The following is a 27,878-nucleotide window of genomic DNA, read 5'->3' as shown; positions in this document are numbered from 1 at the left end:
TAGCTTTTTTATTTCACACCTAATTTAAAATCATGTAACTCTATATATAAGTATATGATTAGCTAGTATTGTAAATTGAGTGTTGTTAGTTAATTAAAGTGTGTTTGGTTAATACAGTGTGATAAGGGAGTTGTTGATCGGATAAGCGAGTTACCCGACGACATCATCTTCATCGTATTGTTTTACCTATCGATGCGAGATGTTGCGGCCACTAGCCTTCTTTCTCACCGATGGTCGGATTTGTGGAAGCACACTTCTCGTCTCAGATTCACTAGTTGTATTGACAACGCAAAAATCGAGCACACTTCATGGGAAGCGGAGACGTGCAAAAATGTCAAAATGGTAAATTCGGTTCTGAAATCGCATCAAGCCACTTTCGTGAAACGGTTCAAAATCTGTTTTTACGTAAACAAGTCAGCACAAAGCACATTCACCAAATGGCTCGAATTTGTGTGGTCGAGACAAGTTAAGAAGTTGGATTTAGACTTGTGTTGTTGGAGTAAAGAGCATGCAGTTGTGTTGGGAGATTCGGTGGGAGGGATGAGACCGATGAAATATCTCGAAACGTTGTCACTGAGTAGTCTGACAATAAGTGGTGAAGACATCTCCTTGTTCTTAAAAAACTGCCCTGTTTTGAGGAAATTACGAATCACAAAATCCTCGTTGACGTCGGATGTTCATGTCGTCGGTACAACCCTCATGTTGGAGGAGTTCCAAATAAGTCTATGCGACATTAACGAATCCGTTATCAACATTTCTGCTCCAAATCTCTCTATAGTTATTGTTGATGCAAGACCGGAGCAACTATGGTTCGAGAATGTTCCAAGACTTATTGTGGCAAGTCTTGGGATTGAAAATCTAAGTTATATAATGCATCATTTTCCATCTGCAGTATCTTGCTTTACTTCCCAACTCAAAATACTTATCTTGTATCTCTCATACCCTAATAAGGTGATGTTTTATTTTTTCTAATATGCATGTAAGAAGCCATATATATACATGATGATGATAGTGATGATGGTTCATTGGTTGTCTTAATGTGGCAGAAGCTTTTGAGGAAAGGCTTCACTCAGATGCCTAATCTCAAAGTGTTGATCATTACACAGAGCTCACCATATGAGCACGGATGTTTCTTGCCGATAACATCTGTAATATCAGCATGTCCTCGTCTTCAAAGATTCACGATTGAGGTTGGTATATTGTTGTAAATAATTGAAGTTTGATCAATTTTTTAGTAAAGTAGCATGTACTATAAAATGTCATCTTTTCCTTGCTAACTTGCCTTCTTGCATATATGGATCTATGCAGTTTCTGTACTTTGTTGACGATGCACCACGAGAAACATGTCCACACCAACATCTCAAAACCGTGAAGTTTCAAGGGTCTTGTGCGACCGATATCATCAAATCAATGACATATTTTTCAGATAGTTGCGATGAATTTCAAAAAACAAATACTTGTGCTCCGGTTATGAGTGAGGCTGTGGTACAAGCTCATAGGGACCACCTGGAACAGCTTCAAGTTCAGTTATCTCATCAAGTTCAACTCAAGTTTTTCAAGTGTAAACAATACTAATGGATTTTTTATTAGTACAATCGTTATTTTATTGCATGGATTCTGGTCTGGAAAAGTAATCTCATTATTAAACTCATAGCAACTACTCGGTGTTCATCCTCTTTCTGCCAAAATCGTTAACTCGGGTTGTTAGCAAGTCCAGGTAACCTATACCTATACAACTTAGAAAGTGTTCGACCGCGCGTATAAGCTCTGTTCTTTCGTTTAGGGGATCATACTAAAGAGGTAGTGATGCGGGCCTCGTTATGTCCAAAACTAGATTTAACTTTTAAGTAAAATCAAAGAATCCAATCTGTTTATTGCTAATTCTATACAAATATAATGAAATTAATCACAAGAACATCTCTCTGTGCCTTATGACAGTTATAAGCGGTAACTGGACAACTTTCAACAGACTAGCATAACTGGCCTTATGACAGATATAAGCGGTAGAGCAGTGTCGATTTTGACATTTGAGGCTCTCTTTCTAACACGGCAAGCACATCCTTAACTGAAATGGTCCGAGCCACCTGTGGTGGTATGCTAGCTTGATCCCTGGTGCTTATTGTAGATGATGCTAGAGGCTTTCGTCCCATGTCTCCGTTAGTAGAGGATGCTAGAGGCTTTTGTCGCACGTCTCTGTTAGTATGAGGACCAGATGAAGTGTGAGATCTGCCCTCTTTCTGCTTGGCCTCAATCATTAACTTCCATCTTGATGTAATATCGTTTATTCCAGTAGCAGCTCCAGCAGCAACATTTGCAGCTTTAGCGCGCATTTTGTTAGCTTCGTCCATGTTAACCTGAAAAACAGCATAGGTTTCAGATCTTGCTATATTACAAATCACATGCTCATTACTGGATTTTTAGTATCAATACCTTTGTTGATTTCTCATGTTTATCATCCTTCTTATCAGCATCGATATATTTAGATTCTTTACTATTAAGCTGCAAGTGACCAAAATCGAGATGCATATATAGTTCACGCGCAATCTGCAAAAACAACATAAATGAAAAATGGAAGGAGTTGGTGTTTACTTTCTTCAGTTTCTGTGACTTTTCATTTTCAGCCTGTTTCTTCTCCCATTCTTCACGAGCTTTACGATTTATGGCCATGACCTCTTTCTGAACATCAGAGGTGACAGTGATCTTGTGCCTTGTCTTCTCTATATCGACTCGCTGCAAAGGATTCGGACAGATTACTGTAGAATTCTTTATGAAGATGCATACCTACACATTTCTATTTCAAAGGCACATCGCAGTAGAAAGTGCAGATTGGAAAGTAACCTGTTTCGAAAATCTGATAGCAGTTGATAGGATTCTGTGCATTCTCTCTTCCACGGCCTAAAATGCAATATTCCACGAAGATATATAAGTAAGTCACAATTGCAGCTATCACAAGTCACACAACTCACCAAGGATAAGCATCGCTCCAGACTTTGCAACTGCCAGGAAGTCATATTCTTCAAACCAGATTTCGTCACTGCCAGGAAGCATGGATATTACAATACAAGTAACCTTAATGGTGCAAAATAAGAGAAATGCAACTTATCAAAACAAGCAACGTATGTTTAGTAAGCATATACTGACTTATCTCAATCATTTTTTTCTGAAGTGGAATCTTCTGCAATATCAGCTTTTCTTCTATCTGTCGAGCCGCCTCTGAAACCCGGCTGTCTTTCTTGGATCCTGAAAAGAGTTGTTCCTCCTCCTCCTGTTCATGTAATTAAAAGACCAAGAACTAAGAGCAGAAACAAGGGGGAGGGATGGATAGAAACATAATCGTGTCTGAAGTAGAATATTTTAAAGAAGGGATTACACTCAGATTGATTCCGCTTATTGCAGTAACATCGTTGAGATGCTCAATGCTTTGAAATTGATCAGCAAGGGATTCCGACACTTTTTGCTTCTTACTGTCATAATATGTTTATGAGAATTCACTACTAAATAGAGAGTAATTATGATCTGATATATGTTAATAAATTACATCACCTTGATGGAGGTAAAGAACCATATGCTGTCATTGGCTTCTTCTGGCCTGCCAGAGGAGGCTTTTCGGGGGAAGCATTTGATTCATTTTGAGTACCAACAGTAGCGGTCAGAGGATGCAGCCGAGTGCTTGACTGACAAGATGGGAAAGAAATCATACAAAAGATGGAATAGTAATAAGCATAAAAGAATAAAATACAACAAGCTTGAAATGCAATTTACTAAAAGAGGAGGATGTTTAACAAAATGTATTTTAGCAGGATGAGTATCAAATGCATGAAAACACCTCAGCTGTTCCATAGTTACAAGGAACTGACCCAGAAATTACATTTGAATCTCATCAAACAGATCAAGATAGATGAAAGAAACAGTAATAAAAACATAATGGATGGAGAACAGGGATTTTTGTTGCTTATTTGATTGTTTTTTTTTCTTTACATGAGTCATGGATGGAGAAACAGTAGCTTTCTGCTTTTCGCTGGTGGATGATGGCCGCTGGGCTTGAATTTGTAGTGTCGCTATGTTGGGATTCATGTTTGCCATATTTCCAGTTGTTGTGGATAACTGCCTACTTCTCCAGGAACTTATATGTGTTGAAAAAGATCCCGGTGGGGATTGCATATGCTGCTGCTTATTATCCGTGGAGGTTGACATCTGGCCTACTTGTGCTCCATGCAAATCTGCTTCCCTCTCCGCCTCACATGATTTTGCTGCTTCATTGTTGCTTATGCTCACATCTGTTGGAAGTTGTGCTACAGAAAAATCAAACAGGTTTGTTAGCATAAGAGGTAATTTTGGAGCAACTTTTGATTAGGTTGGCTAAAAGAAGGATTTGCACCACCTGATTGAACTTGATTGAGAGCAGCAATCTGTGAGTAAGTAGCACCCTGGTTTTCATTTTCTGCAGTTGATCAGTCTACACTCATGGATCCAAATAGACCATAAAACACTTAATCACGGCATACCTCACCCTGCAGATTGAGTAGGACCGGTCGTAACATCTTGTCTCCAATAAGACTTCTCATACGCTGTAAAACTACATCTACAGGAATCTCCTTTCTCTGGAGACAGAAATGTTGTTGTCAGGACATAAAACTACTATGATATGGCTGTTCTTGACGAGAGACTAGGCTCATTAGTAACAAAGAATTTGAGACTACCTTTAGATTCCGCAAAAGAGTCTGAAGTATCAAAGCTCTGTCCTGGTCAAGTTGGGGTTGTAGGATGGAAACCAGTCTGCCAACGGGAACCATATTTTTCAATTTGAATGCGGTACCGGGCTGTTGACAGCTACTTCTCATGTGTGGACTAGCAATTATTGAGGAGGCGGCATGGGAGGAGTTATCCCTCGCAGACATAATATCTTGCCCGCTTTGGGAAGTAGCATTGCCAGCATGATCGGAAGTAGCACTGCTTCCTTGAAATAAGGCAGCCGGATGAAAGAGGAAAATTCTTAACAATACTTAAAAGGTAATCAATATTGAACCATAGATCACTAGAGAAACAGGTACACTTAGTCCTCAGTTACAATATGAATCATCTTTCATGCTTTGTCAAAAACTGAGAACACTATAAAATGGTCATATCCTCACAATAAAATGGTTATTGAAAAAGGAGTGTTTTTGTATAACTGTTACACATAATTTGTGAATCCAGTCGAGCTAAATATACCACATTCTAAGATCTCAAAAATGAATATAAACCTAAGCCTCACGACGAATTTCTACGATCCATCACCTCGTAGATCAAGGCATTTTTAGGGAAACTTCAATTGAAATCCCTAAAGCTAAATAGTGATCTTGAATAGCCACAACAATACCAGAAATTGCATCAATAAATCAAACAATTAAAAAAACAAAGACGACTCTGATAATTTACCCAACCATTACCGGCATTTCGATCACAGAGCTGCTGCGATGTCGAAGTATCCCCTTCTAATACTCTGCCAAATCCTGCTGCGTAAGCCTCCACGTCCGCCGCGGAATACGCTGTTTCATCCTGCCAAACAATCAAGACGCCACATCAAAAACAGAAGAAAAAAAGAAAAAGAAATCGCCATTGCTGAACAACTCAAATAGATGCCAAGATGAGTGCGAGTATATCATTAGGGCGGGGAATTCACCTCGTCTTCATCGAGGAATATCGCGATGTCGTCCATTATAGTGGAATCGGAGACCGATCGCTTTCTATTGCACAAATTAGGGCTTAATGGAAGAATTTATGTAGAGTGGGAAGGAATTTTGAGAAAGTGAAGAAACAAAATGAAAAAAAACGATGAGGCTGAAAATCGGTTCTCAATTAGACGGTTTTGCTTCGGCCGCCGCCGCCGATAACTCCGGCCTTCTCGACGGAGATAATGCCAGATTTTTCAATCAGATCTTCAAAGTCAAAACACACAGTTTTCATTTTTGTTTTTCGTTGTATTTATAGAAGGACGAAGACAAATATGGCGCGAAAATCGGAATGTGATTTTAGGCAACTGAATTTTCTATAGTTGATTATTCATATATTCAAATATCAAAATTGCTTTTAAAATAAGAGATAAAAATAATAATTTATTCAATTATTTATTTTACTTTTTCACCCGAATTTTCTTCTTTAGCCAACCCAACCAATTGAGCACATATTTTGAATTAGGGCTGGATAAAAATATCGAAATACCGGTCTTATCGTATCGAAAAAATATCGAAAATACCGAATTTTCGGTATACCGTGACTTCCGGTATGGTATGATACCTTACCGGAAGATTACGGTAAGGTAACGGTATGAATTTTCAAATACCGCGGTAACTGCATACCGAAATTCGGTATATACTGTAAATTAAGGTATATACCACAAAAATATAAACACAATTATATATAAAATATATTTTTAAATTATAAAATCTATTGTGAAATATAAATTATGAATAAATTGTATTTAATTTATTTTTAAAATTATAAATTATAAATAATATTTTAAAAACTCTAATTTTCTATTTTAATTGATTGATGTTGAAAGTCAGGTATACCGCAAAAGTAAGGTATATCGAACTTCGTTACGATATCAGTATGAAAATTTGTCATATCGAAAATAAGGTATACTGAAAACTTTGGTAAGGTACAAATATGACTTTTTCGCATACCGTATTTATGGTAAGGTATACGGCATGGTGGTTTCGGTAAGGTATAACTTTCCTTCCCACCCCTATTTTGAATCATGATACTAAATTCTAATTACTGATAATTACTTATTTAAGGTGACCAAATCTTAACTAACTAAAGATATTCTCCCTCTTCTTCTCTCCACATTTATCGGATAACCAATTATTATCTTTTCCTAAGAAAAAGAAATATAAATTTAAAATACATCATTTTTTTCCATTTTTTCTTGGCCTGATCTGAAATCTCTTCTTGAGCACATCCATATATAAGGCCACATGCATTATGCATAACATCTCTCACACATGTTGGTGAGTAAAAATTTCCTAAGTTTCTTCCTAAATTTTTCTGATTTCTTATGCAATTCTTTTGATTATTATTTCTTTTTTCATTTTTTATCAAGGGATATGATTGAAACTCATTGATTTGTCTCAATCCTTGAACATTGGGATTGATTAAAATTCAACAATCAATCCTAAAAATCGTGATATTTGAAGATGACAATGAAGTGTTGGAACAAAATGATCACACCAATGAGGAAAGCTTGGACCAAATTTTCGAGAAAGATCGGTCTTTGTGAATCTTCAGGTTCTCCCCGTTTAATTTATATTTATATCCCGCATGACGTAATTTGTGGACGATCGGATTTGCAGGACACATAAAATTGCAGCGCGACGTGAAGTCATGTGAGTACGAGGATGTCCACGTGCTGTGGGAGATGCTGAATAAGAGCAGACAAACACGGAGAACTAGTTCGTTGTGGAAGTTTGTAGATCGTTGCCGCTCTTGCTAAACATTGTGTATTTTTGTTCTCTTGTAGCAATCATTTTTTTCCCAACTTGAGTGATTTAGAATGCAAATTAAATGTATATTGTGTTTATATGTGATTGTGAATGTGAGATCTTCGAAATTTATTTATTTAATACTCTTTTATCTAAATTTAAATAAAATTAATAAATCTAAAAGAAAAAGAGAAAATGAAAGAAATGGAGCACAGGGAAGAGTGCTAATGGAGGCAGAGGCAATCAATGGCGGAGGAAGGGCTCGAATTCCACCGCAATTTCTGCATTTATTTCTCTTCTACCGATTCATTCATCCGCATTTACTCCTCTTCTGCAGCTAAGCTCAATTAATTTCAATTTCAATTACTTCCCCAACTAGAATCCCTGTAGCAGTGGCGCCATGACAACGAACGCACATGATTTTTCAGCTAAATTATGCTATTTTATTTGATTTCCATATGCTTCGATCGCCTATTTAATTTATGATGTTGTATTATGGTTGTATGTATGCTTGCATTTGGGGATTGTGCCAATTTCTGCCTTGTTATCTCCGCGGATTTTCTGGTCGATTTTAGGGCTTTTTGAATTTTAGAAACGGAGACGAAACTCTGCTGCTGAGGACTTTTGCTTTGAAATACTTGTGGATTTTGTTGCTTTGAGAGAAAATTGAAACCAGCTACTGTGATAATGAGGAGTTTTGGCGTCTTGTTCATGTTGTTGTTGATGGTGATGGGGGCAGCTGCCTTTTTGTACCTTAGCTCTCCGAGCAAAGAAGGAACTATCATCAATCCAGGTAAACCTTTTTTTACTCTTCTGTTTGCAGCATTAGTTTCTAAAAAATTGAACAAATCTATGTGTATGAACATGTTGATTTTGCAGATCTCTTTTGTGTATGATTAGTTTGGTTGATGTCTCACTGATATAGTAATTGTTCATGTAATTGGCCTATTTGAGATAAGGTTGGAGCTATGGGTGGATCAAATTGACTGTGTTGCTTTAGGTGCTTCAGGAATTTGTAAAAAAAAGGTTATGGAGGATCATGAGAGAAGTTGTAATTTGGAAGAGGGAAAATTGGAGATGGAAATTTCTTGAAAAGAACTTGTTAAGTCATTGCATATTCATTCCTTTGCAAATTTCAGCATAAGAAAACCTTCTCTGCATTTGAGATTCTCTACAAACTTTGTCGAAACGCAGTTCTGTGGTGCTGAGTTTAGATCAATTTTTTAATCTCCTTTTTTGGATCAAAGCTCATTTCTTTGTTTTGCAGTTCCTATGCCAATCTTGAAATTATAATCCTAGATGATTGCTAAGTTCATTTTGTGAGCTATATTATTTGGGATGACTCGTCTTGTTTTGAAAAGATAATCACAAGATTGAACTCAACCAACCCAGATATTGGCTTTAGTGAATCAATAAAGTGCTGAAACAAATTAAGTGTTCTTGCCTTCTTGGAATTAACTTAGATTCATAGTCTGATTCCATAGAGAAAAGGAAGGTAGTTTTCATTAGTTTGCACTCTAATGCAGCATATTTGATAACTATGTAACTAAACTAAGTGGTGAATGCTACAATTTGTTTCCTTCACACTTCTCCTACCGTATTCAGGTATGGTTTCAATAGGCCGCGTGAAGGCTATGGCTTTGACGATAAAAAGAAGGAAGGTTAAGGTACAGTCACTTAAGCTTAGATCTTTCAATCTTTTCATTTGTGGTTATGACAAGTCTTCTATTATTCAGCAGCAAGACATGGATCATCCTAGCAAAGCTGCAGACGTTGAGGGCAATGTTCACTTGGAAGACTACCGCCCTATTGATCCAATTCCAAGCTCGACAGCTTCCATAAGACCCGGTCCGATCCAGCACGGCACTCCTCTGATGCCTTACATGCCGGGGCCTTCTCCTCCTCCCAGTGAAGCGAAGCGTGGTGAGTTTCCTTAAAGTGATGAAGCATGTAGTAGCATATTCTGTTCCTAGGTGGATAATTAGGTTATGTTTTTTGGATATTAGTTTTGTATAACACTTTGGTGTAGACTGTAGAGGATCATCATCTTGTACGAATCCTTGTATAGTGAAAGTTTGTTTCACACTTTAATATGTTTGAATAGTGGTGATCAGTGAAGAGAAATAAAATAATAAGCGAAGAGATAATAAAATATGATAGGTTAATTTTCCAGATAGGAATGGGCCTTGGTCGGGCCTGGTGGGTTAAAATTGGTTGGATTGGTGGGCTTTAATTGGGCTATTTTTATAATTTTATGCTATAAATATAATTTTATAAAAAAATATTATATTCTTTAATTAACTAAATATGAGAAATTGAAATTTGGCTCAAGCTAAAGCTATAAACTTATGACTAATCCATTTATCTTTCTTTGTTGTTCCTGTTTGTTTTAAAATTAATATCAAGAAATTCTAATAAAACTACTCCATAGATTTCTTAGATTTATTCAATTTCTGTAAATTGGGTTTGATATGTGTTTGTCTCCATCACTTAATTGGTATCCATATCTTTACTAAATTAGATTTTATAGTGGAACATTTATTAACTAATTTGCATTGATTGAAGAATATTTGGTTGGCTGAATAGTTGGAATTGGGTATTTGGGATGTCATTCAAAAATCTCTTGGTTCAAACTATATAAATTTCATTTGGCCAAAAAAATGATAAACTCAACTTGATTGTGTTATCCACAATATATGATGATTGTGTATTCCACATTTTTTTATGTTCTATAGAGACGCTTAAGAAAAAACATGACGAGCAATGGTGTATCAAAATGGAAAATGTGATTATTTTTATGGGACGGGGGAGTAAGAACAACTATTTTGAGGGTCATGAAATTTGAGACTATCCAAGTAGAAATCGAATCAAAATTTTAATAGGATGCATGCAATCAAAGCTGAAGTGTGACAAAGAAAATGGAAAAGGTGAGATGATATTTAAAAAAAGTGTATAGTACATTACTATAAGACAAGACCATCCCAAATTTTGTGGCAAATGGAAGTAGTGGGAACAATTCTTTCAAGCTTAGCCACCCAAAATAGTGCATCATTTTACATGACTCACTCGTGATTTCTCAATAGTCAAAACTATATTGCACACAAATTGAACTAGTGGACTTGCTATCAAGTGAGGTGACAAATTTAATTAGACTTGATGATTAGGTATGTGTATGGATATATGATAAGCTTGGAATAGACAAACATATGTGATTTACTTCAAGATCAAGTCAATATTGTAAACTTAGTTTTTCTACCAATGTATTGTGTCGAGTAATCATAGCCCACACCTATACTTAAGGATAGAGGCCAATTTTCGAAATTTTGGAATAGATAGTTTTCTACTATTCACTCGACAATATGTGCTATTGTACGTTGATTTTTTTTTTTAAAAAAGTACTATCTCGATAATTAGACAATTTATCTTATGTCGTTTATTTAAGGGTTGTCACTAACTTTGATATGTTTGAAAATTATTCTCTTCGTCCGCCGTTAAATGCGCCAAGTGGGACTAGCATGAGTTATAAGAAAAATACAGATGAAAGTGTAATATGGGTTACATTTTTATATATTAATTTTATAATTAAGTGTGAATGAATTTAATTAGTAAAATGTGAGCTTATCAAATATTCTAAAATGATAAAATGAGATATAAGATAAATTATGGAGTATTACTATATGTTTGTTATACTATTGTTTTACCTTGTTTTCCTAAACTCATCATTGTTTTGCAATTAGTAAAGCGATATAATACAACTATTCAAGATCAAATATCTATATCTAAAACACAAAAAGATGACAAGAAAATGTGATAGAAGAAATCAGAATATAATCTTCGATTATCTTTTTCTCTAGAGGAATAACTGTTGCTTGTTTGCTTTGATGTGATTTGTTTAGCATGTGTGGAATAGATACATTCGTCGTATCTATATTGAAAATTCAATACTTTGGCAAATCATGATTTTAAAATCTACGCAATGTTAGGTTACTCAGAAATATGATCAAATATATGGACTATGGTAGAATAACATTGTATCTTACCTTTCTTAAGATTAAATTGGCATCGAATTTGAATTTATCTGAAATTAATAAAAAATATTTTATTATACTTAAGGCAAGACTAGTTCTATATCTTACATAATCCACTCAACTCGCAAAATATTAAGTCATTAAATTTTGTCTAATCCACCAAATCAAATAATCCATATATATGGACTATTGTATGATGATATAGTATCTGGTTTGTGTTAAAATAGCAACCCCTCTTAAAGTGACACTGTGACACCACTTATACAGCAATATTATAAACGCTACACAACAATATTACAAACACTACACAACAATCTATAGATTGTTGTATAGTGTGTCGGATATTGCTGGACAAGAAAAATTGTTGGATAAAGACCAACAAATTGTTGGCCGTCTTTTTCAGATTATTTATTTATTTATTTATTTATTTATTGCCACGTGACAGCTATTATTCGTCCACGTGTACAAATAATTGATTAGGAATGGTGGTATGATGTTATTTTAAAGGGTGGTGGCACCCTAACGTGCCCTGTAGTATCTTACTCTTTTATATATAAAGAAATAATCAATAATAATTTCTTAATTATCCCGTGGCGACTCAAATTCTCAACCTATTCAATGGAGAAAAACGTCTACTAACTAGGTTGCTTTTTGTCAATCATAATATTTTACTTTTCATTACTATGTTTTGTAGAAAGATATTTGCACTAATACAATTAAATTACAATGTCTATAATGTTTTATTACACCTATTGTAAGTATCATTAAATATCAAGGTTTTTAAATTGTCCCTTAATTATAAAAAATTATATTTTCCACATGACGAAGCTCAAGATGCATAAGTAGGAAAATTTATCTCAAAATAAAATTATGTATATTTTTTATCTATGAACAATTTAAGTGAATAGACAAAGAAAGAAAAGGGGAGAGAAAGTGCATATGCGGCGAAACGCAACCTAAAAAAGCGGATCCCATTGCCACTATATGATTTTATTTGCCTTTTCAATCCCCACATTAATAATAAATTAAATAATTTTAAATTAAAATTTTTCCCATTAATATATAAGAGAAATCTAACCCACCTGATGACGTGGACTCCACTGCCAGTGGACGACCTCATTCCTGTGGGCCCTGATGATGTGGATCGCACACCTTTTCCCCTTCTCTTTTTACACCCAAGTAATTATGCATAATTACAATTCCTACCACTACAATTTTATTCACATTTTACTATTTTTCAATTAAAAAGGTACTTATAATTTTTGGTTAAATTCCCATATAAGTGATATACTCCACAATTTACATATTTTTAAAAAATATTATTAATTTGTATATCATTATATTTTTCTATTGTAATTCTGTGGGTATGCTTTGCTGTATACCTGGAATAGTTAATACTGATATAAAGTCGCATCTCTTTGAGAAAAAGTTCAATAATTTATAGGTTGAAACTTTGTCGCAATATCTATTATGCGGATGGAAAAGATTATCTCCACATATTTCTAGGTTGGAAATTTGTCGCGTTTTCCATTGTATTAAGGCAGAAAATGTTCTGTAAAGTTGTAACTGAACTCTTATCGCATCTAATTCAGCAAGGCTATGCAATTTTCGTTAAAAACAATGAAACATATAGTACTACATTTTATTTGTACCACAATTTTCATTAGTACATGATATAAGGTAGTAATATAATTAACAAAGCATTGATAATTAATATTACATGATCATAAATTTGAGTACATATCTCGAAGATGTGTTATTTAATTTCTATACAAGTTGAGGTTGTATTAGTTTAGACGTTGAAGAATGCTTGTAAATTCTGTAATAATAATCCCTAAAAATCATTGTAATTAATTAGTAATGCTTAAACCTAGATCCATTTCATTATATAAGTAAGTATTAGTATATGTTATTTTTAATTATGAATAATATATATAGTACTAGCTAATATTCATGAATTGTTTTATGTGAAAGGAAACTTCATGGGTTTAAATTAAAGTTTAGGAATGCAACACTTATACTTTCACATCCAATTAAATAATGTGAGAGATACTCCACTTAAATTTAAGAAGAATAAAAAAACAATGGTAATTCATTCTATTATTGTCCACATTATCATTTATTTTTAGAGAATTACCTACTTGTGATTTTGATGGAACCGTATTGGTATAAAAGAGTCTTTTTGAAAAAAAAATTTGAACTACTAGAATTAGTATGGTCATAAATATTTGCTAGAAATCATACTTTTCAATGGTTTTTATATATAATAATGCGTTTTTGTGTTAATATATCACACATTACAAATTTACAGTAATACAAGTATATTTCATAATAAATATTAAGTAACCAAAACAAAATTTTATAATCCCCACGTTTAATTAATGAAAATTAATTCACCCCATAACACACTATTGTAAAAATGAAGAAGATATAGGGGTAGTACAGTGAAGCACAAAGAGAGAATATTGCCCACAATATCCAAAGCTACGATTCATACACATTCCAATGTTGTCTATTAAATTAATTACAAATCTTACACTTATATTTGGTCGTCGTCTTAGATTGTAAGAGTAGCCCATCAACCCTTTGTCAAACCATTTCTCAAAATTCTAAATTAAGTACCTTAAGATATAATTAATTAATCTAATTGAGAAGCTTCTCCCTATGAGCAATGAGTAAAACATTGGTATTTCATTCAAAGCTACAACCATTGTAAGTAGTATTTATGTCTTTAATTTTAGTTTCCTTCTCTTTGAAATTGAAGATCGAATTTATGTCTTTACTTCTGTGACGACGAAACAACGATATATTCCCCACGACTTTTCATACGCATGTAATTATTGCAAATGGCGAAATAACGGTACAAAATTCGTGACTTTATAAGCGCATTTAATTTGATATTATCTACGATGGGCCCACATATAATTTCATTTTTATCTTTATTCATCAAAATAGTACTCTCCTACAAAAAGAGATACAATTTCCGATTTAAACATGGGATCTAAATGAAAAGCCAATTTTCTCCTCACTTAGTCCCATCTCACTTAATTTTTTTAAAAAAAAAAACAAAAAAGAAAAAAAAAGAAAGAGGATCAATTTAGTCTTCTTCTTCTTCTTTAGATAAAGCCCATGCTTAAGCAAAAAGGTTGAGCAGCTTTGGCATTTCCTCAGCCCCAACCTGATCAACCCCACTCTCCGCCTCCGACGCCATCGTCCCGGCGCGGTCCGGCGCCCATCCGACTCGGCTAGAGCAATCCTGCACGGCGCCTGAGCGCCATGCAGGAGGTGGGTTCCCGAAGCCAATCGGCGTCAGGTCCTCTCCAGCCAGGACTGCCTCCACCGCCGCCTGGCAGATATGCCAGTTGCCGGTGGTGAGCAGCCCCACAACCCCGTTGACCGGGTTGACCGTGCGGCCGCACGCGTCATAGAGGAGGGACTGAAAGAGCGCTGCAATAATAATAATTAATTAATGAAAAGATGTTAGGACGGTCGACTGCACATTTAAAATTAGTAAAAAAATAAAATAAATACAAGTGGCGACAACGGTTATGTACCGGAGCGTTTGGAGACGGGGACGGAAGCGATGAAGGTCAAAAGATACGACCGGCCGAAGAATTTCGAGACGAAGAGGGTGGCGTGGGCTTGCGCCTCCGGGGATGGGATCCAATCCAAACACGGCCTTAGGATGCAATGGTTACTGCAGCCTCTGCGGAGGATTCGGCAGCCACTGCAGCTCATCTTTCCTCTCCAAAGGCAAAGGAAGAGAGAGAGAGAAAGGGAATGGGAGTGTGAGGTGTGTGCTTGGGGGATAGTTATAGGGGTTGTGGGGTAGAGTTTGGTTGGGGGTAAAATAGTAACTAGGGCTAGTTTAGTTATTAAGGAAGTGTTTGGAATCATATACATATACATACACATATATGTGAAATTTTCATTTAAGTGATACTTTCAAAAATCGAAAAGTCCTGCTTCCGCCACTGGTACGCTGCCATCGATTTTACCGAAAATTAGTTGTACGTGACATTTGCGAACGGTAGTAAAATTACGCTACTATAATTTGAAAGTTATAAGATTGAGCAATAATTTGGTAAAGTTACTATGGTTTGAAGTATAGTTATATTAAATAAATTGGTAATTTCTAAAACCGGGGAATAAAGTTTTAAAGTTAATTGAAAACTGGTGCTATGAGCGCACACGTTATACCTTAACTTTTTCGTGATTTAATGGTAAAGTGGGTGGAGATACGGTTTTTAATCTTGCCAGTGCATCAATAGCTAAGTCTGACACACTTTTAGAGTAAGATAGCAAATATGGATTCCATTAACAAATTGAGGATGTGTTTGACATTATAATACTTATATAGGTAAAAATAATTATACATTTATTTTGCTATATTAAATAAATTGGTAAAAAATTTTTTAAAGGATTATTATTGAGAAGTTACTTCAAAAATGGAACCGATTAAACATTAAACAATGGAACCGAAATTACTTCAAAATTTTTTACTAAACTATGCTGAATTGTTGTTCCATGAGATTTGAACTCGGTTAATGTAAAACCTTGTTCCATTTTTCTTTCTTTTATAATAGCCTATTCTCTCCTTTCTTTGTTGATACTGATGAGGTGTGACAATGATAAAACATAAACCAGCTTAAGAAACTTTACTCATAGTTGTAAAAATCTTGGCTAAATTATTTTTTATATATAGTTATTTAATTAGCTACTCTATATAGGAACTTCTAAAAATATTTAATATCTGTAATCTATTAATCTCAGCTAAATTTGTAGTTGACAACTGTACTAATATTTATTGAATCTAGGATTTTATGAAATATTATTCTAAAAAAATAGAAAAGGAAATTTAAAAATGAAAAAGAAACTAACAAGCAAGGCTGAAATTGTTTGCCAACTTCTCATAAAATGAAGTTAATAACAATTTATAAACTATATAAAACAATCATGCTAATCTATTTGTATTATTTAAATTTAAATTTTAGTTATGTCTCACCTTTCAAGTTCACCTTCATTTATAACATACATTTAAGAAAATTGCATACCCCACAAATTCACTTATACATCTTAAAAAATTATCCACATCGAATTTGACAACATAACAAGAATATAAAACATAGTTATTATACTTATAAAAGATAAGTCTCTTCTTCAGTGGAATTAATCATCCTGGCGTTCTTCAGTGGTATTAATCATCCTGGCGTTTGGGCTTAAGTATATATGTGCCTCGTGGCCCATATAAATATCAGTCTTTATTTTAGAAATAAAATATGGACTTAATAGTAATTGATTCCACCATCGGTTATCAGTTCGGTTTAAACTGATAACCTAGACCGATAACCGACGTCAATGCGGGTCTCCTAACCAGACCCGAACTGTAACTGTCTTGTTCTGTTCTCGGTTAATTGAAAACTGTCATTTTCGGTTCGGTTCTCGGTTAACCGAGACCCAGTAAACCGAATACCCAGCCCTGACATTTTGTCATTTTGTTCCGTCTCACAATAAAAGTCATATTTCACTTTTACCATAAAATATTAAGGGTGTGATTGGTAGCAAAAAAGGGTTTTCAAGGTTTCACGTATACAGAGTTTTTCTTACTTTTACGGATAATGTTTTCCATGGTATAACAGTGTTTGGTACATTTTTTCCAAACTGAGAAACCACACTATCAAATGTTTGGTAGAAATTGGTTAAGAGTTACACTCATGTGGATAATAAGGGAAATGTCAATAATATCCTTGAGTATGTAGCAGCTCTACATGTTGATTCTACAGGGAAGTAAAATGGCGGCTACTTTCTTTAACTTTGGCGCCATCCTTCTCTCATTCTCCATGCAACACCTTCTTGGTACCCTCATTCCACCACAATTCCACAAAATACATCTTCTCCATCCAATACAGCTGCGATGTCTACACATGCGAAGAAAAAACTCACATACTAGGGCAGCCCGTCGAGTATCAGTTTTTGTTTTTCAAATCTGAGAACATCTCGTTCATATGAGTCCGGACGATGACCTCGATTATAATAACAATTGTCTCTGACTCCGACCTCTTTCGCTGACTTTCGTTAACCATCCTACATAATTTGAAAACAATGAAAGTTCATGGCAAAACAACAATATCATCACTGCAATATTAATTTTTTCCACAAAAACGAACAGAACACGGCTCCAAGCAAACACATTGAACAAACAACAACAAAAAAGGGTATGGGACTTGACAAATAACAGCTCAAATTATCAATACACACTTTAGACTCAACAACCGAAAGATATAAGTCCAGAATGAACACAACCATAGTTACTATCTGAGAAATTACTTAGACATATCGCAGAACAAATCCAAAAAAATGCATTATCAACACTGCAGAGCCACAATCTGCACCCCTAATCATTCACACAATCTCCCAAAGTTACAAAATGATTCATTGTGTTGCAAATGGAGTTAAAGCTGCTAGAGAAATCAAGACAAACCATAGGCACAAAAGCAACAATATAAACAGAGATCAAATACTTAAATTTACGGTTTCAATTCATAAAATTCTCAATTAAACAACAAGATATAGGCAAATACATCCGTTCAATTCCAGTGACAGAGTGCGAAACAAACCTCGGTATACTTGAACTGTTGCTCGACCTTCTTAATAACGCTTCCTCATTCCAAGCACTTGAAAGTGCCCTGGAGGAGCTCGGGTCGGACCTCGCTGGTGCATGTGACGACGCCGCTGACGGCCACGTGCTTGACGATCTTGGCGGTGGCCAATTCCCTGAGCTTCTTCACCAGGGGGAGGTTGTAGAAGGCGAAATTGATGTCCTTGTTCGGATTGTCGTCGGCGATGATGGTAGGGCGGAGCTCCATGATGAAACCCTTGCAGGCGCTCTTGAGGTAGGGCTCGAAGCGCATCGCAGTGGATGAACAATCAGACCAATTCCTTAAACTTTCACAACACAAATAAACAAATAAAATTAATAAAAAATGCAACAACAAACAAAACACATTATTGAACATCAAATCTGGAGGATAATTTTGCGATTAGGGCTAGGAAATTGGGGGATAATTTTAGGCGTCAAAGCCACCGACGTACCTATATCAGAATGTTCAGATCGACGGTACCATTGGGTGTTTTTGGAGTGGATGCGCTGCGAAACTGTGTTGCAGTTAGAGAAATGGGAAGGCGAATTCAAAAACAAGATTTATCACAAAAATCGGAATGTTCAGATCGGCAGTAGCATTGGGTGTTTTTGGGGTGGATGTGCGGCGAAACTGTGATTGCAGTTGGAGAATTGGGAGGGCAATTTCAGGAGAAATCTTGTTTTCAAGATTTCTCACAAAAGGAGGAAACTTTATATCACAAAATTCCCGTGATAGTGTTTTCACTCAAACTCAGAAAATTATCTCACTTCCCTGGAAACCCGACCATTTTCTACCGGGCCGGCCGATAATGGAATGAGCTACCAAACATTGTAGAAAGATGATGAACAGTACCTTTTTCGACTTTTTCACACTTTTTAAGAGCTACCAATCAAGCCCTAAGTAGACTTCACATTCCACCAACTTATCCCTCCGTATTAAAAAAAATAGAAACATTTGAAACGGCATGGGTTTTAATGCACAATTGGTAAAGTAAGAGACAAGAAAACAAAAATGAGTAAAGCAAGAGAGAAGAAGATAAAAAGTAGTGAAAGTAGAGTTAGTGGATTGTGGGGTCTATGTCCTAAAATAGAAAGATTCTAAAGTTTCTATTTTTAAGGAACGACCCAAAATGGAAATAATTGTTATTTTTAAAAAACAGAGGAAGTATAAAATTAATAAATATATAAGTGAGATCCATAATTCACTAACTTATTTAACCTATCTTTTTAAATGTGATACCTATTGTGGGACGGGATAGTAGTTGTAGGTTTGGATAGTAGTTGTAAGTTTGTAAAACCACAAAAACATGCATTTTATAATTAATTGAAGTGGTTAATTCGTTATTTAATCTCTAATTTCATATACGTACTTATTTAAATTAAGATATTTCTAAAAAAATTCAAATTAATAATTGAAACATATGTAATTCAAAAGAGATACATAATCGAAACTAAAAATTACATAAGTAGTGATGACCAAATTAAAAATGACAACTTAGAATGAATACATAATACATATATATGGATTTATATGAAACTCAAATTTCTTAGCCCAATAAGAAATACAGTTCAAATTTACAGCCCAAACTAATTATCTCAATACCAATTCAACAACGCGTGAAAGAAATTCAAGGGTTTTTCTTCCATGGATGTGTTGGCTTGGATGAGATTTCCTATTCTATTTTTTTTTTTTATCGTAGTCATTTTACATTCCTCCACTTCTGACTTCTTTTCACGCATGAAGCATGTCTTCTATCGAATCAGAGTATATACTCCCTCAAAATATTATACTTCCCCGTCTCTACGTAGTAGATGCGTTCTTTTTCGGTGATTTCAAAAAAATTATTTTAAGTGAGTTAATCAAAAGAATAATAAAATAAAAAGTGAAAAGATAGATCGATGAAAAGAGAATAAAGTAAGATAGAGTAAAGTAATTATTTTAGAAGTAGGGAAACTATACGTCAAGAAATGGGGCTCAAACGAGATTTTGACATGACTTCTGGATGGGAGAAGAGAGCCTCAAGAACCTCTTCTCGAGGCTGTTATTGCTATCTATTCAGAAAGATATGCTCATTGTAGAGATGGGAGAGTGGGAGAATGGAACATGGAGTTGGGAATTCCGGTGGAGGAGGAAGCTTTTTGCTTGGGAAGATGAACTAGTTGGGGATCATTGTCTAGTTTGAATCGCACTAAGTTGAGAGCAAACATGAGAGATGGGAGAGTGTGGGCCTTTGACAAATCAAATAGGTTTTCTGTTTAATTTTGTGTTTCAGGTTGCTCGGAACATAGACAATGACAATGCTGCCGGGAGTAATGGATGTCTCCCTCCGTTCCATAATAATGGAAGCGTTTCTTTTCGGTACGGAGATTAAGAAAAACGTGTTAGGTGAGTTAAGTAAATGGACAATAAAGTGGAAAATGAAAAGGGTAGAGAGATGAAGAGAGAATAAAGTAAGAGAAAGTAAAGTATATGTGGAGAAATGTGTTGACTTTTTTACTAAAAAAGGAAATGACTCTATTACTATGGAACGTACCGAAATGACAAAGTGACAAAAGGTAATAGGTGCATTGACGTTATTTTGTGGTATGGAAAAATGAAACCCAATTGCCAAGTTAATGAGCTGTATTTGTAGAAGATCTCGTTTAAAATTATTACAATCATATAAATATTAGTACCATCCAATATTAACTACAAGCCTACCTAGTAATTATACATAGATCATCTTCTTTTGACAGTTGATTTAGGAGTGAGAAGGTAAAGTTTCGCACCCATTCAAATAGTTTTAGTGTTATACATAGTTGATTTTGTTTTGAAAAAGGTAATTAATAATACAAATTATAGTATAGTAGTTTATTCATTGATGATGAAGGATCACACATTAGATGTAGATATGGAAATACAATAGCCCTTTATCCAACACTTCTAGTGGTCTCAATAGCATCTTCTTCTAATATCTCTTCTAATATCCTTCCATAGTTGCACCAGAATTATGATCACATGGGGTTGATACATGATTTACATCCTCCTTGGGCTTCTTATCATTAGCTCGTTTGAGGTTACAAAAGGTATCACTATTGCATTGCTTCTTAGCTCTTATAAACAAGTTAACTATTTTGGAAGCAACTCTTCTAAACAAGATAACTGTTTTGCCACCCCTAGTTACTCTGATAAAAACATTGCAATCCTTCAAAAGTTTCTTTGGAGTTTTTTTTAGTATCTGCCAAGATAAATCATCTCAAAGTCAATCTCAAAAGGTGAAATAAAAACTTTGTGAAAAATACTACTACTACTATAATGTAGAGGTAATTAAAGACTTACCTTCCTCACATCTCGACCCTCTATATTATTCTTGTGAACCTGTAACAGAATAAAAAGATAAACAAATAGAGCTAAATAACTTTGGCACATTGCCAAAAAAAAATCGTCTTCGAATTATAACTTTGACAATTTTCTAAATTGTCCCATAACAAAAAATATGATGTGGTCATTTTTTATGTATAATCTTTAGCAAATTTTCTTGTTTTATAAGTTTATCTTCAGGCTTTCTACATGTTCATTTATGTTGTATAAGTTTATCTTTGGGCCCCGTAGTAGAAAAATTGTGCAAAAACAAACTATACACCAGAAATAAAAACATGTAGAAAGCCTGATTTTTTGGGTATATGACAATTGAGTAAGAGTTAGTTGTTTTTCCGCTAATTTACCCAATAACATCCAACTTTATTTAACACTACTATTTATGGAGAGTGTAGAGACAATACCTTGTCAAAGAACAAAGTGTGAACTCGTTGGAGCACCTTTAAAACGGAGACAAGAGCCACCTCACTTTCATCGATTTTTTGTAGACAGTGTCTATCACCAAAAGTTGAGGTAAAAAAATAATATCGTTCGATCAATATCAAATTTTCCATATTATTTTTCCATACCTATAAAATGAAATCTATTAATTACTCCATCAACATGAACTGAACGAACAAGATGGTTCTGACATTAAGATTGAAATACATACTCACCCTTTCCGTGTCATCAACGATGAGGACTGTGCTTTCTCGGCCCAAAATAATATCTAGACTCTTTTGATTCTTGGAAATGCAATCATGTCGTGAAATTATTCTCGAATGGAAGTACTTTTTTTTAGGATCGAGTAGTTTTGCCATTTCCAAAGCATAGTCACGTGAACCCAAGGTATACATATACATCTCAAATAGTTTACTAGCTTCTTCCAAGAAAGTGTGCACAAATGGCCTTAATTTAGTAATCATTTGAATCTTGTCCCGTTTGAACAGACTGCTCTTCAACGTATCTAATTATCACAAAGCGTTGAGTCAATGAAATAGGACTCCCCCAACCCCCATTATGCGTGTTATTATAAGACGTTCCTTATTCATTTTCCAATTTCACTTTTACTAACCAATTTCTTTCATATTAATTTTTTTCACACTTTTTATATTTCAAAAATGATGTACTTAGTCAAAATAGGAACAAATAATAGTATCGTATAGGATAAAATTCCAAATTTTACCTGGCGGAGAATCTATTAAGTACTTTTCTTCCTCTTTAATATCGGTTAACCTTATCGAATGTAGCAGCGTGTGATCTAAATCAAGGACCAAATAAAGTTTTTTCTTGTGACAAACCAAATCCTTGAAACTTTTATCACGTAATCGGACCATTTCATCTTTAGCAATCCTCAATTTCTGTATCGGAGAATCATTTTATTATTCTGTGAAATATATAAAGAAGAATGTTAGAGAGAAAAAAACCTTGTGAATGTATTTAAGTGGAATGGCAGAATCGTCTTGAACATGTAGCCCACACTTGATGCATAATTCATTAACAAAACCAGGATGTGAGCATATTTCCTCTTTCTCTAAGTCTGAGTATATCTTCAACTTCTTCATATTACGTTTAACTCTATCAAAATGCAACAAAATTGGTATTAAGTATTGACAATCAAATTTTCCATGCATCCCAAAAATTGTACTTCATCCGTCCCTTAAAAATAAATCACATTTGCTATTTTGATATATCCCTTAAAAATAGATCAATTCTATCTAAAGAAAATTTTCTCTCTAATGAGGTGAGTCTCATTCTCCTAATTAAATACCCCAATAACTTTTTCTTTTTATGTGTCTTTTACTTTACCAATTGTGTATTAAAACTCGTGTTAATTATGCGAATTACCCAATTTCATTTTTTCAAAATTTTTATATCTCGTATACCAATTTCAATTTTTTTAATTTTATCTCTCGTATCAAATTAAAATCCTTACTCCAATCACTATTATTATTGGGAAATAACGTATAATGTACAGAAGACAAGAAAGTAGACCCCACCTCTCGAGGTCCAATTGATGAGAAGCATCCACCTCAATAAGAACCTCTGCACTGTTCTCACTCATCTGTCAATTTATACAAATAATAATAAATTACATCAAACACCTTAGCTATTGGCTTTATTTAAAATTTTATAAATCATGCTATATATCAATCCATTTAATATTCATTTATTTTCTCGATTATATTTAGGGCTGGCAAATCGTGCGGATTGAGTCGCTATCAGGTCAACCCAATATCAACCCAATTTTATCGGGTCCCAACCCAACCCAACCCAAATCATCGTGTTCTTATCGGGTTCAACCCAAACAGATTCGTATCGGATTCGTGCGGATTTCGTGTTTTCCAAAAAAATATCGGTCGTGTCGGATTCATGCGGATTTCGTGTCATCCAAAAAAATATCGGTCATCTTTTAATTAGGGCTGACAAATCGTGCGGATTAGGTCGCTATCGGGTCAACCCAATATCAACCCAATCTTATCGGGTCCCAACCCAACCCAAATCATCGCGTTCTTATCGAGTTCAACCTAAACAGATTCGTGTCGGATTCGTGCGGATTTCGTGTTATCCAAAAAAATATCGGTCGTGTCATCCAAAAAAATATTGGTCATCTTTTAATGATAGTAAGTTACTACACAATATAAACGTTATACGATAACGACCGACATATGATATTATATAATTAAAATTTGATATTACACGGTAAAATAAGATATTACAAAATTAAAATAATTAATTAAAATAATTTTAAAATCCAAATAATAAAATTAAAGTATATTAAAATTAAATCTAACTAATAAAGTTAAAATAATTAAAATAATTATTTTTTAATAAATTTAAGTATGCAGTAATATTTTTTATCATAAAAAATAATTATTAATAGTATTAATTATATTTTTACTAATAAAATTAAAATTATAATATTTTTTTAATTAATAAAAATAATTAAAATTACAATTTAATAAAACATGTTATACCGTAGAATAGAAATTTGAACCCCTTAAAACTCAAATAAGTACTCCCTTGTTACTTTTAAAAAAAATATACTATTACTTATTCTCTTGCTCTTTCTCTTTCTTATTTTCTTAAATTTATAATTTCTTCTTTTCACATAATCTTTAAATAATGTATTTAAAAAAAACGTCTTGACCAGCTGAAAACCAAGGAAACACTAATTTGTTAATTGTCATCAAATGGTAGTCTTATCTTATGTACAATCATTATGAACAACGATGCAATATAGAAAAGTGGGAATAATAAAAAGATTTATTCTCTCCAACCCAAAGATTCAATTTAAACACAGACCTTGTTTTTTTTATAACAAATAGACATACGATTGGTGTAGCCAAATTGATTTTTTTTATAGCAAATAGACATACATATTTTATAGCTAAATTGATAGAAATTTAAAGGTCATGTTATAAACACAAACATGTATTTATTTTTATGTTTGCTCACCTTTGGAATTGAGAGTCAACAAGATCGTGAATAGAGACGGTGAAGACTGGTTAGAGTTTGTGGATTTCCGACAATAGTCTAAGGTGATTTAGACTGATTGGAGTGTAAAAAAATCTTCTTTATGCTTAATTTAAATTAGTTGTGGATTATTACTATAAAAAAAAATTAATCAACAATTTTGCCTCCATTTAATAATTATTGATATCATATATATTTGAATTCATTCAAGTTCTCAAATTGCATTCATAGAACATTTAATACTTTTAAATTTCCAGATATCTTTCTACAAAAAAGTATGCGCACTTGATTGACATATTACATTTATAAACAATCGACAATCTCACCCTTAAGTAGATCTATAGATATATATAAACATATAATCAATGAATAAAATATATTTAAATTAGTTGTAGATTATTATATTATAAAGTTTAATTAACAACTTTGCTTCCATTTGATGATTAATGATATCATATACAGTATATTTGAATTAATCAAGTTCTCAAATTGCATGGATGGAACATATAATGTATTTAAATTTCTGGATATCTTTGCACGAAAAAATATGCGCGCTTGATTGACAAATTAAATTTATAGACAATCCCATAATTAAATAATACTTCATCCAGTCAGTAGAAATATGTAAGAGTATCCGTAATGGTGCTTAGGTCAGCCATAGGCCAGCCATTCTCTCTCCTGCCACGTCAGCAACACTAAAAAATCTACCTGTCACATCAGATTTAGGCCAGCCGCAATAAAAATAATTCAAAATATACTACATTTACGAAATTAAAATTACGATTAAAATACTGAATTAAATTTACGAGACATATACGGAAAAATTCATTAATTTTATTTAAATAAAAAAAAGTACATTAACTAAAAATCATAAAAATAACATAATAAAAAAAAATCCGGGCTTCCACACACGAGCCACCTTGAATCTGTTTTAGGTTTTAATTTTGTATTGGGCTAGTTGTTGTTGTCCATCGCTAGATGTTGCTCTTGTACAGAAATTTAGAGATAGAGAAAATCGCGTTTATATAGTTTTTCAAAAATTAAAAAAAAGAATTAATTTTTTTTTTTAAAAAAAGAATTAAAAAAAATTAAAAAAAAGAATTAAAAAAAAACAAAATTCGGCGCTGGCCGATCGGGCCGCCACAATGGCGGCCAGCGCCTTGGCTAGCGCATCGGCCAGCGCCGAGCGATCGGCCAGCCCACGCCGATCGGCTCGCCGATTTCGCGCTGGCCGACTCCAATGGTTTGGCTAGCCGATCGGCCAGCGCGACGAATCGGCTAGCCGGTCGCTAGCCGACCATTGCGGATGCTCTAATATAGGATTCACACATGTTTTAATGCGTAACTGGTAAAGTAAGAGATGATGAGAAAAAGTAGTTGAAATTGAATAGTGATAAAGGAGAGTTAATTTTTTTTTAATTTATTTTTAACTAAAATGATTTGTTACTCTAAATAAAAATATTACTACTATTTTTTTTATTCTCTCTTCACTTAGCATATAAAATAAAATTACATAAAATCTTGTGCCGTCCGAGTAAGGAATAGAGGGAGTATTTCGTATTCTCACAAAATTCAGTAAATAAATAAATCAATGAATTAATCATTCTTCATATGTACACCAATTTAAAAATTCCAAAATAAAATCCTAAAACTAAATATTGAGAAAATTTCCAAGGCGCGACTTCTTCAAAGGGTGTGGACTTTCAACTTCATCGTCGACCCAAAATTCCGGCTTAGCCGGCAGGTTCAAGTCGAAGTTCCGGACCGATCCCGTGGACCCCGCCCCGTCCGACGTCGTCGTCACGCCGCTGCTCCCGCCGTCGTAGTGGCGCCGCTTGTGGCCTCCCAAGGCCTGCCCCGTGGGAAAGCTCTTGTGGCATATGGAGCACTCATGCATCCTCCCTCCGCCGCTCGCCGCCGCGGCCGTGCCGGCCGCGGCGGCGGCGTGATCGGTGCTGAGCTTGCGGTGGCTGGCCTTGTGGCCTCCCAAGGCCTGGTAGGACCCGAAAGCCTTGTCGCAGACAGAGCACTTATGCACGAGCTTGGAAGGATCCGCACCGGGCGCTTTCGCTGAGGTGGAGGTGGGGCCGCCGCGAGCGAGCATGACGAGGCAGAGAGCCAGGTACTCCTCCTCGGTGCGGGGGCGCTTAGAGCGCTTTCCCTTGCTCCAGGGCAGGGTTGATGCGCTGTCGAAGTCAAATGCTGACTTCGACAGTGCAGTAACTCCTGTGGGGGAACTCAGAGCTTCGAGTGCCATTAATTTCAAAGGCTTTGACTAGTTGAAACAGTATTTTTTTTTCTTGGACGAATTGAACCCTAGACCTCTAAACAGATTCGTATCGATTTGAAGAGTGGAGTAGTAGCTAGGATGTCTGAAGAAGATTGAGATATGGAATTGAAGAGTGAGATTAGGCTTATATATACATATTTGAGGGTGGGAAGTTGCGTGACAAGTGTGAGGAAAGTGAAACGGTTACTCAACACACTAAGGAAAAGGCAACAATATAATTGCTTGGGGGGCAAGTGGAAGCTAATAGGAGTGTATATGTGTGTGTGGGTGACCGACTCATTCGCGTCAAAACCTTCTACGCGTTCTTCTTATTCACATTTCCATGTCATAGTTGCCGCATCATGTAATAATACCATCATTTTCTACCAACTAACTTTTTAAATCATATTAATTAGATATTTGTGGGAAATTTCAATATTATTTGTAAAGGGTGGACTATGGTGCCACTATAGATAGTATAACACCATACCACCAATATAGTCCGTTAGATCTCATTTATGGATGTCTGGGATTAAGTTTCGTGAAAAAACACGAGTTTGCAGTCTATTGTATTAGATATTGCAGTCGTGGTAAACTGCAATATTGTTGTGGTAAGACTGCAATATTCAATGAACAGCACTGCAATCTGGTAACGTAAAATTAG

The 27,878-nt window shown here is 34.7% G+C and overlaps 5 protein-coding genes and 1 pseudogene across 6 annotated transcripts; 2 read left to right on the top strand and 4 right to left on the bottom strand.

The window, feature by feature from the left end:
• The first annotated feature begins 339 nt into the window (after positions 1-339).
• Positions 340-1,575, top strand: LOC125224387 (uncharacterized). The gene is made up of 3 exons (XM_089062318.1): positions 340-951; positions 1,050-1,190; positions 1,309-1,575. Exons 1-3 carry the CDS (start codon positions 340-342, stop codon positions 1,573-1,575), a joined length of 1,020 nt encoding a protein of 339 aa, XP_088918444.1.
• Positions 1,576-1,830: 255 nt separating this feature from the next.
• LOC125224474 (transcription initiation factor TFIID subunit 4b-like) lies at positions 1,831-5,903 on the bottom strand. Its single transcript, XM_048127877.2, has 14 exons — positions 5,663-5,903; positions 5,430-5,538; positions 4,701-4,957; positions 4,506-4,601; positions 4,382-4,427; positions 3,979-4,292; positions 3,544-3,674; positions 3,371-3,464; positions 3,142-3,265; positions 2,967-3,034; positions 2,839-2,895; positions 2,590-2,730; positions 2,431-2,499; positions 1,831-2,354 (listed from the first exon to the last, which is right to left on the bottom strand). Exons 1-14 carry the CDS (start codon positions 5,696-5,698, stop codon positions 1,986-1,988), a joined length of 1,911 nt encoding a protein of 636 aa, XP_047983834.1. The 5' UTR covers positions 5,699-5,903; the 3' UTR covers positions 1,831-1,985.
• Positions 5,904-7,631: 1,728 nt separating this feature from the next.
• On the top strand, positions 7,632-9,554 carry LOC125219297 (uncharacterized). 2 transcript variants are annotated; one of them, XM_048121238.2, is made up of 3 exons: positions 7,632-8,256; positions 9,069-9,130; positions 9,200-9,554. In XM_048121238.2, the coding sequence occupies exons 1-3, from the start codon at positions 8,151-8,153 to the stop codon at positions 9,398-9,400; spliced, it is 369 nt and encodes a 122-aa protein (XP_047977195.1). In that variant the 5' UTR covers positions 7,632-8,150; the 3' UTR covers positions 9,401-9,554. The 2 variants fall into 2 exon arrangements, with proteins under 2 accessions (XP_047977195.1, XP_047977196.1); XM_048121239.2 differs by having other exon boundaries at positions 7,634-8,256; positions 9,203-9,554.
• A 4,859-nt stretch (positions 9,555-14,413) lies between these two features.
• Positions 14,414-15,256, bottom strand: LOC125218308 (LOB domain-containing protein 38-like). Its single transcript, XM_048119948.2, has 2 exons — positions 15,046-15,256; positions 14,414-14,938 (listed from the first exon to the last, which is right to left on the bottom strand). Exons 1-2 carry the CDS (start codon positions 15,227-15,229, stop codon positions 14,625-14,627), a joined length of 498 nt encoding a protein of 165 aa, XP_047975905.1. The 5' UTR covers positions 15,230-15,256; the 3' UTR covers positions 14,414-14,624.
• A 5,835-nt stretch (positions 15,257-21,091) lies between these two features.
• Positions 21,092-23,533, bottom strand: LOC148934484 (RNA polymerase II C-terminal domain phosphatase-like 4). The gene is made up of 7 exons (XM_089062317.1): positions 23,469-23,533; positions 22,896-23,046; positions 22,655-22,829; positions 22,146-22,435; positions 21,894-22,058; positions 21,451-21,489; positions 21,092-21,349 (listed from the first exon to the last, which is right to left on the bottom strand). The coding sequence occupies exons 1-7, from the start codon at positions 23,531-23,533 to the stop codon at positions 21,092-21,094; spliced, it is 1,143 nt and encodes a 380-aa protein (XP_088918443.1).
• A 2,983-nt stretch (positions 23,534-26,516) lies between these two features.
• On the bottom strand, positions 26,517-27,438 carry LOC125224272 (zinc finger protein ZAT6 pseudogene; annotated as a pseudogene).
• Between the last annotated feature and the right edge of the window lie 440 nt (positions 27,439-27,878).

This window comes from Salvia hispanica, chromosome 1 (assembly GCF_029641045.1).
Source record: "Salvia hispanica isolate PSC_SH4W2 chromosome 1, Shi_PSC_v1, whole genome shotgun sequence".
Classification (NCBI taxonomy): domain Eukaryota; kingdom Viridiplantae; phylum Streptophyta; class Magnoliopsida; order Lamiales; family Lamiaceae; genus Salvia; species Salvia hispanica.
This window is presented reverse-complemented; position numbering and strand designations above follow the sequence as displayed.

Coding starts and splice junctions, on each gene's coding strand:
- LOC125224387 (XM_089062318.1), top strand. CDS start 340: ATGGTAAATTCGGTTCTGAAATCGCATCAAGCCACTTTCGTGAAACGG. Junction 952..1,049: donor ATCTCTCATACCCTAATAAG/GTGATGTTTTAT, acceptor ATGTGGCAGAAG/CTTTTGAGGAAAGGCTTCAC. Junction 1,191..1,308: donor TTCAAAGATTCACGATTGAG/GTTGGTATATTG, acceptor GGATCTATGCAG/TTTCTGTACTTTGTTGACGA.
- LOC125224474 (XM_048127877.2), bottom strand. CDS start 5,698: ATGGACGACATCGCGATATTCCTCGATGAAGACGAG. Junction 5,539..5,662: donor TATTCCTCGATGAAGACGAG/GTGAATTCCCCG, acceptor ATTGTTTGGCAG/GATGAAACAGCGTATTCCGC. Junction 3,266..3,370: donor TAAGCGGAATCAATCTGAGT/GTAATCCCTTCT, acceptor TTACATGAACAG/GAGGAGGAGGAACAACTCTT.
- LOC125219297 (XM_048121238.2), top strand. CDS start 8,151: ATGAGGAGTTTTGGCGTCTTGTTCATGTTGTTGTTGATGGTGATGGGG. Junction 8,257..9,068: donor AGGAACTATCATCAATCCAG/GTAAACCTTTTT, acceptor TACCGTATTCAG/GTATGGTTTCAATAGGCCGC. Junction 9,131..9,199: donor TAAAAAGAAGGAAGGTTAAG/GTACAGTCACTT, acceptor TCTATTATTCAG/CAGCAAGACATGGATCATCC.
- LOC125218308 (XM_048119948.2), bottom strand. CDS start 15,229: ATGAGCTGCAGTGGCTGCCGAATCCTCCGCAGAGGCTGCAGTAACCAT. Junction 14,939..15,045: donor CCCCGTCTCCAAACGCTCCG/GTACATAACCGT, acceptor TTATTATTGCAG/CGCTCTTTCAGTCCCTCCTC.
- LOC148934484 (XM_089062317.1), bottom strand. CDS start 23,533: ATGAGTGAGAACAGTGCAGAGGTTCTTATTGAGGTGGATGCTTCTCAT. Junction 22,830..22,895: donor CACTTAAATACATTCACAAG/GTTTTTTTCTCT, acceptor TCTCCGATACAG/AAATTGAGGATTGCTAAAGA. Junction 22,436..22,654: donor CTTAATAGATTCTCCGCCAG/GTAAAATTTGGA, acceptor TGTGATAATTAG/ATACGTTGAAGAGCAGTCTG.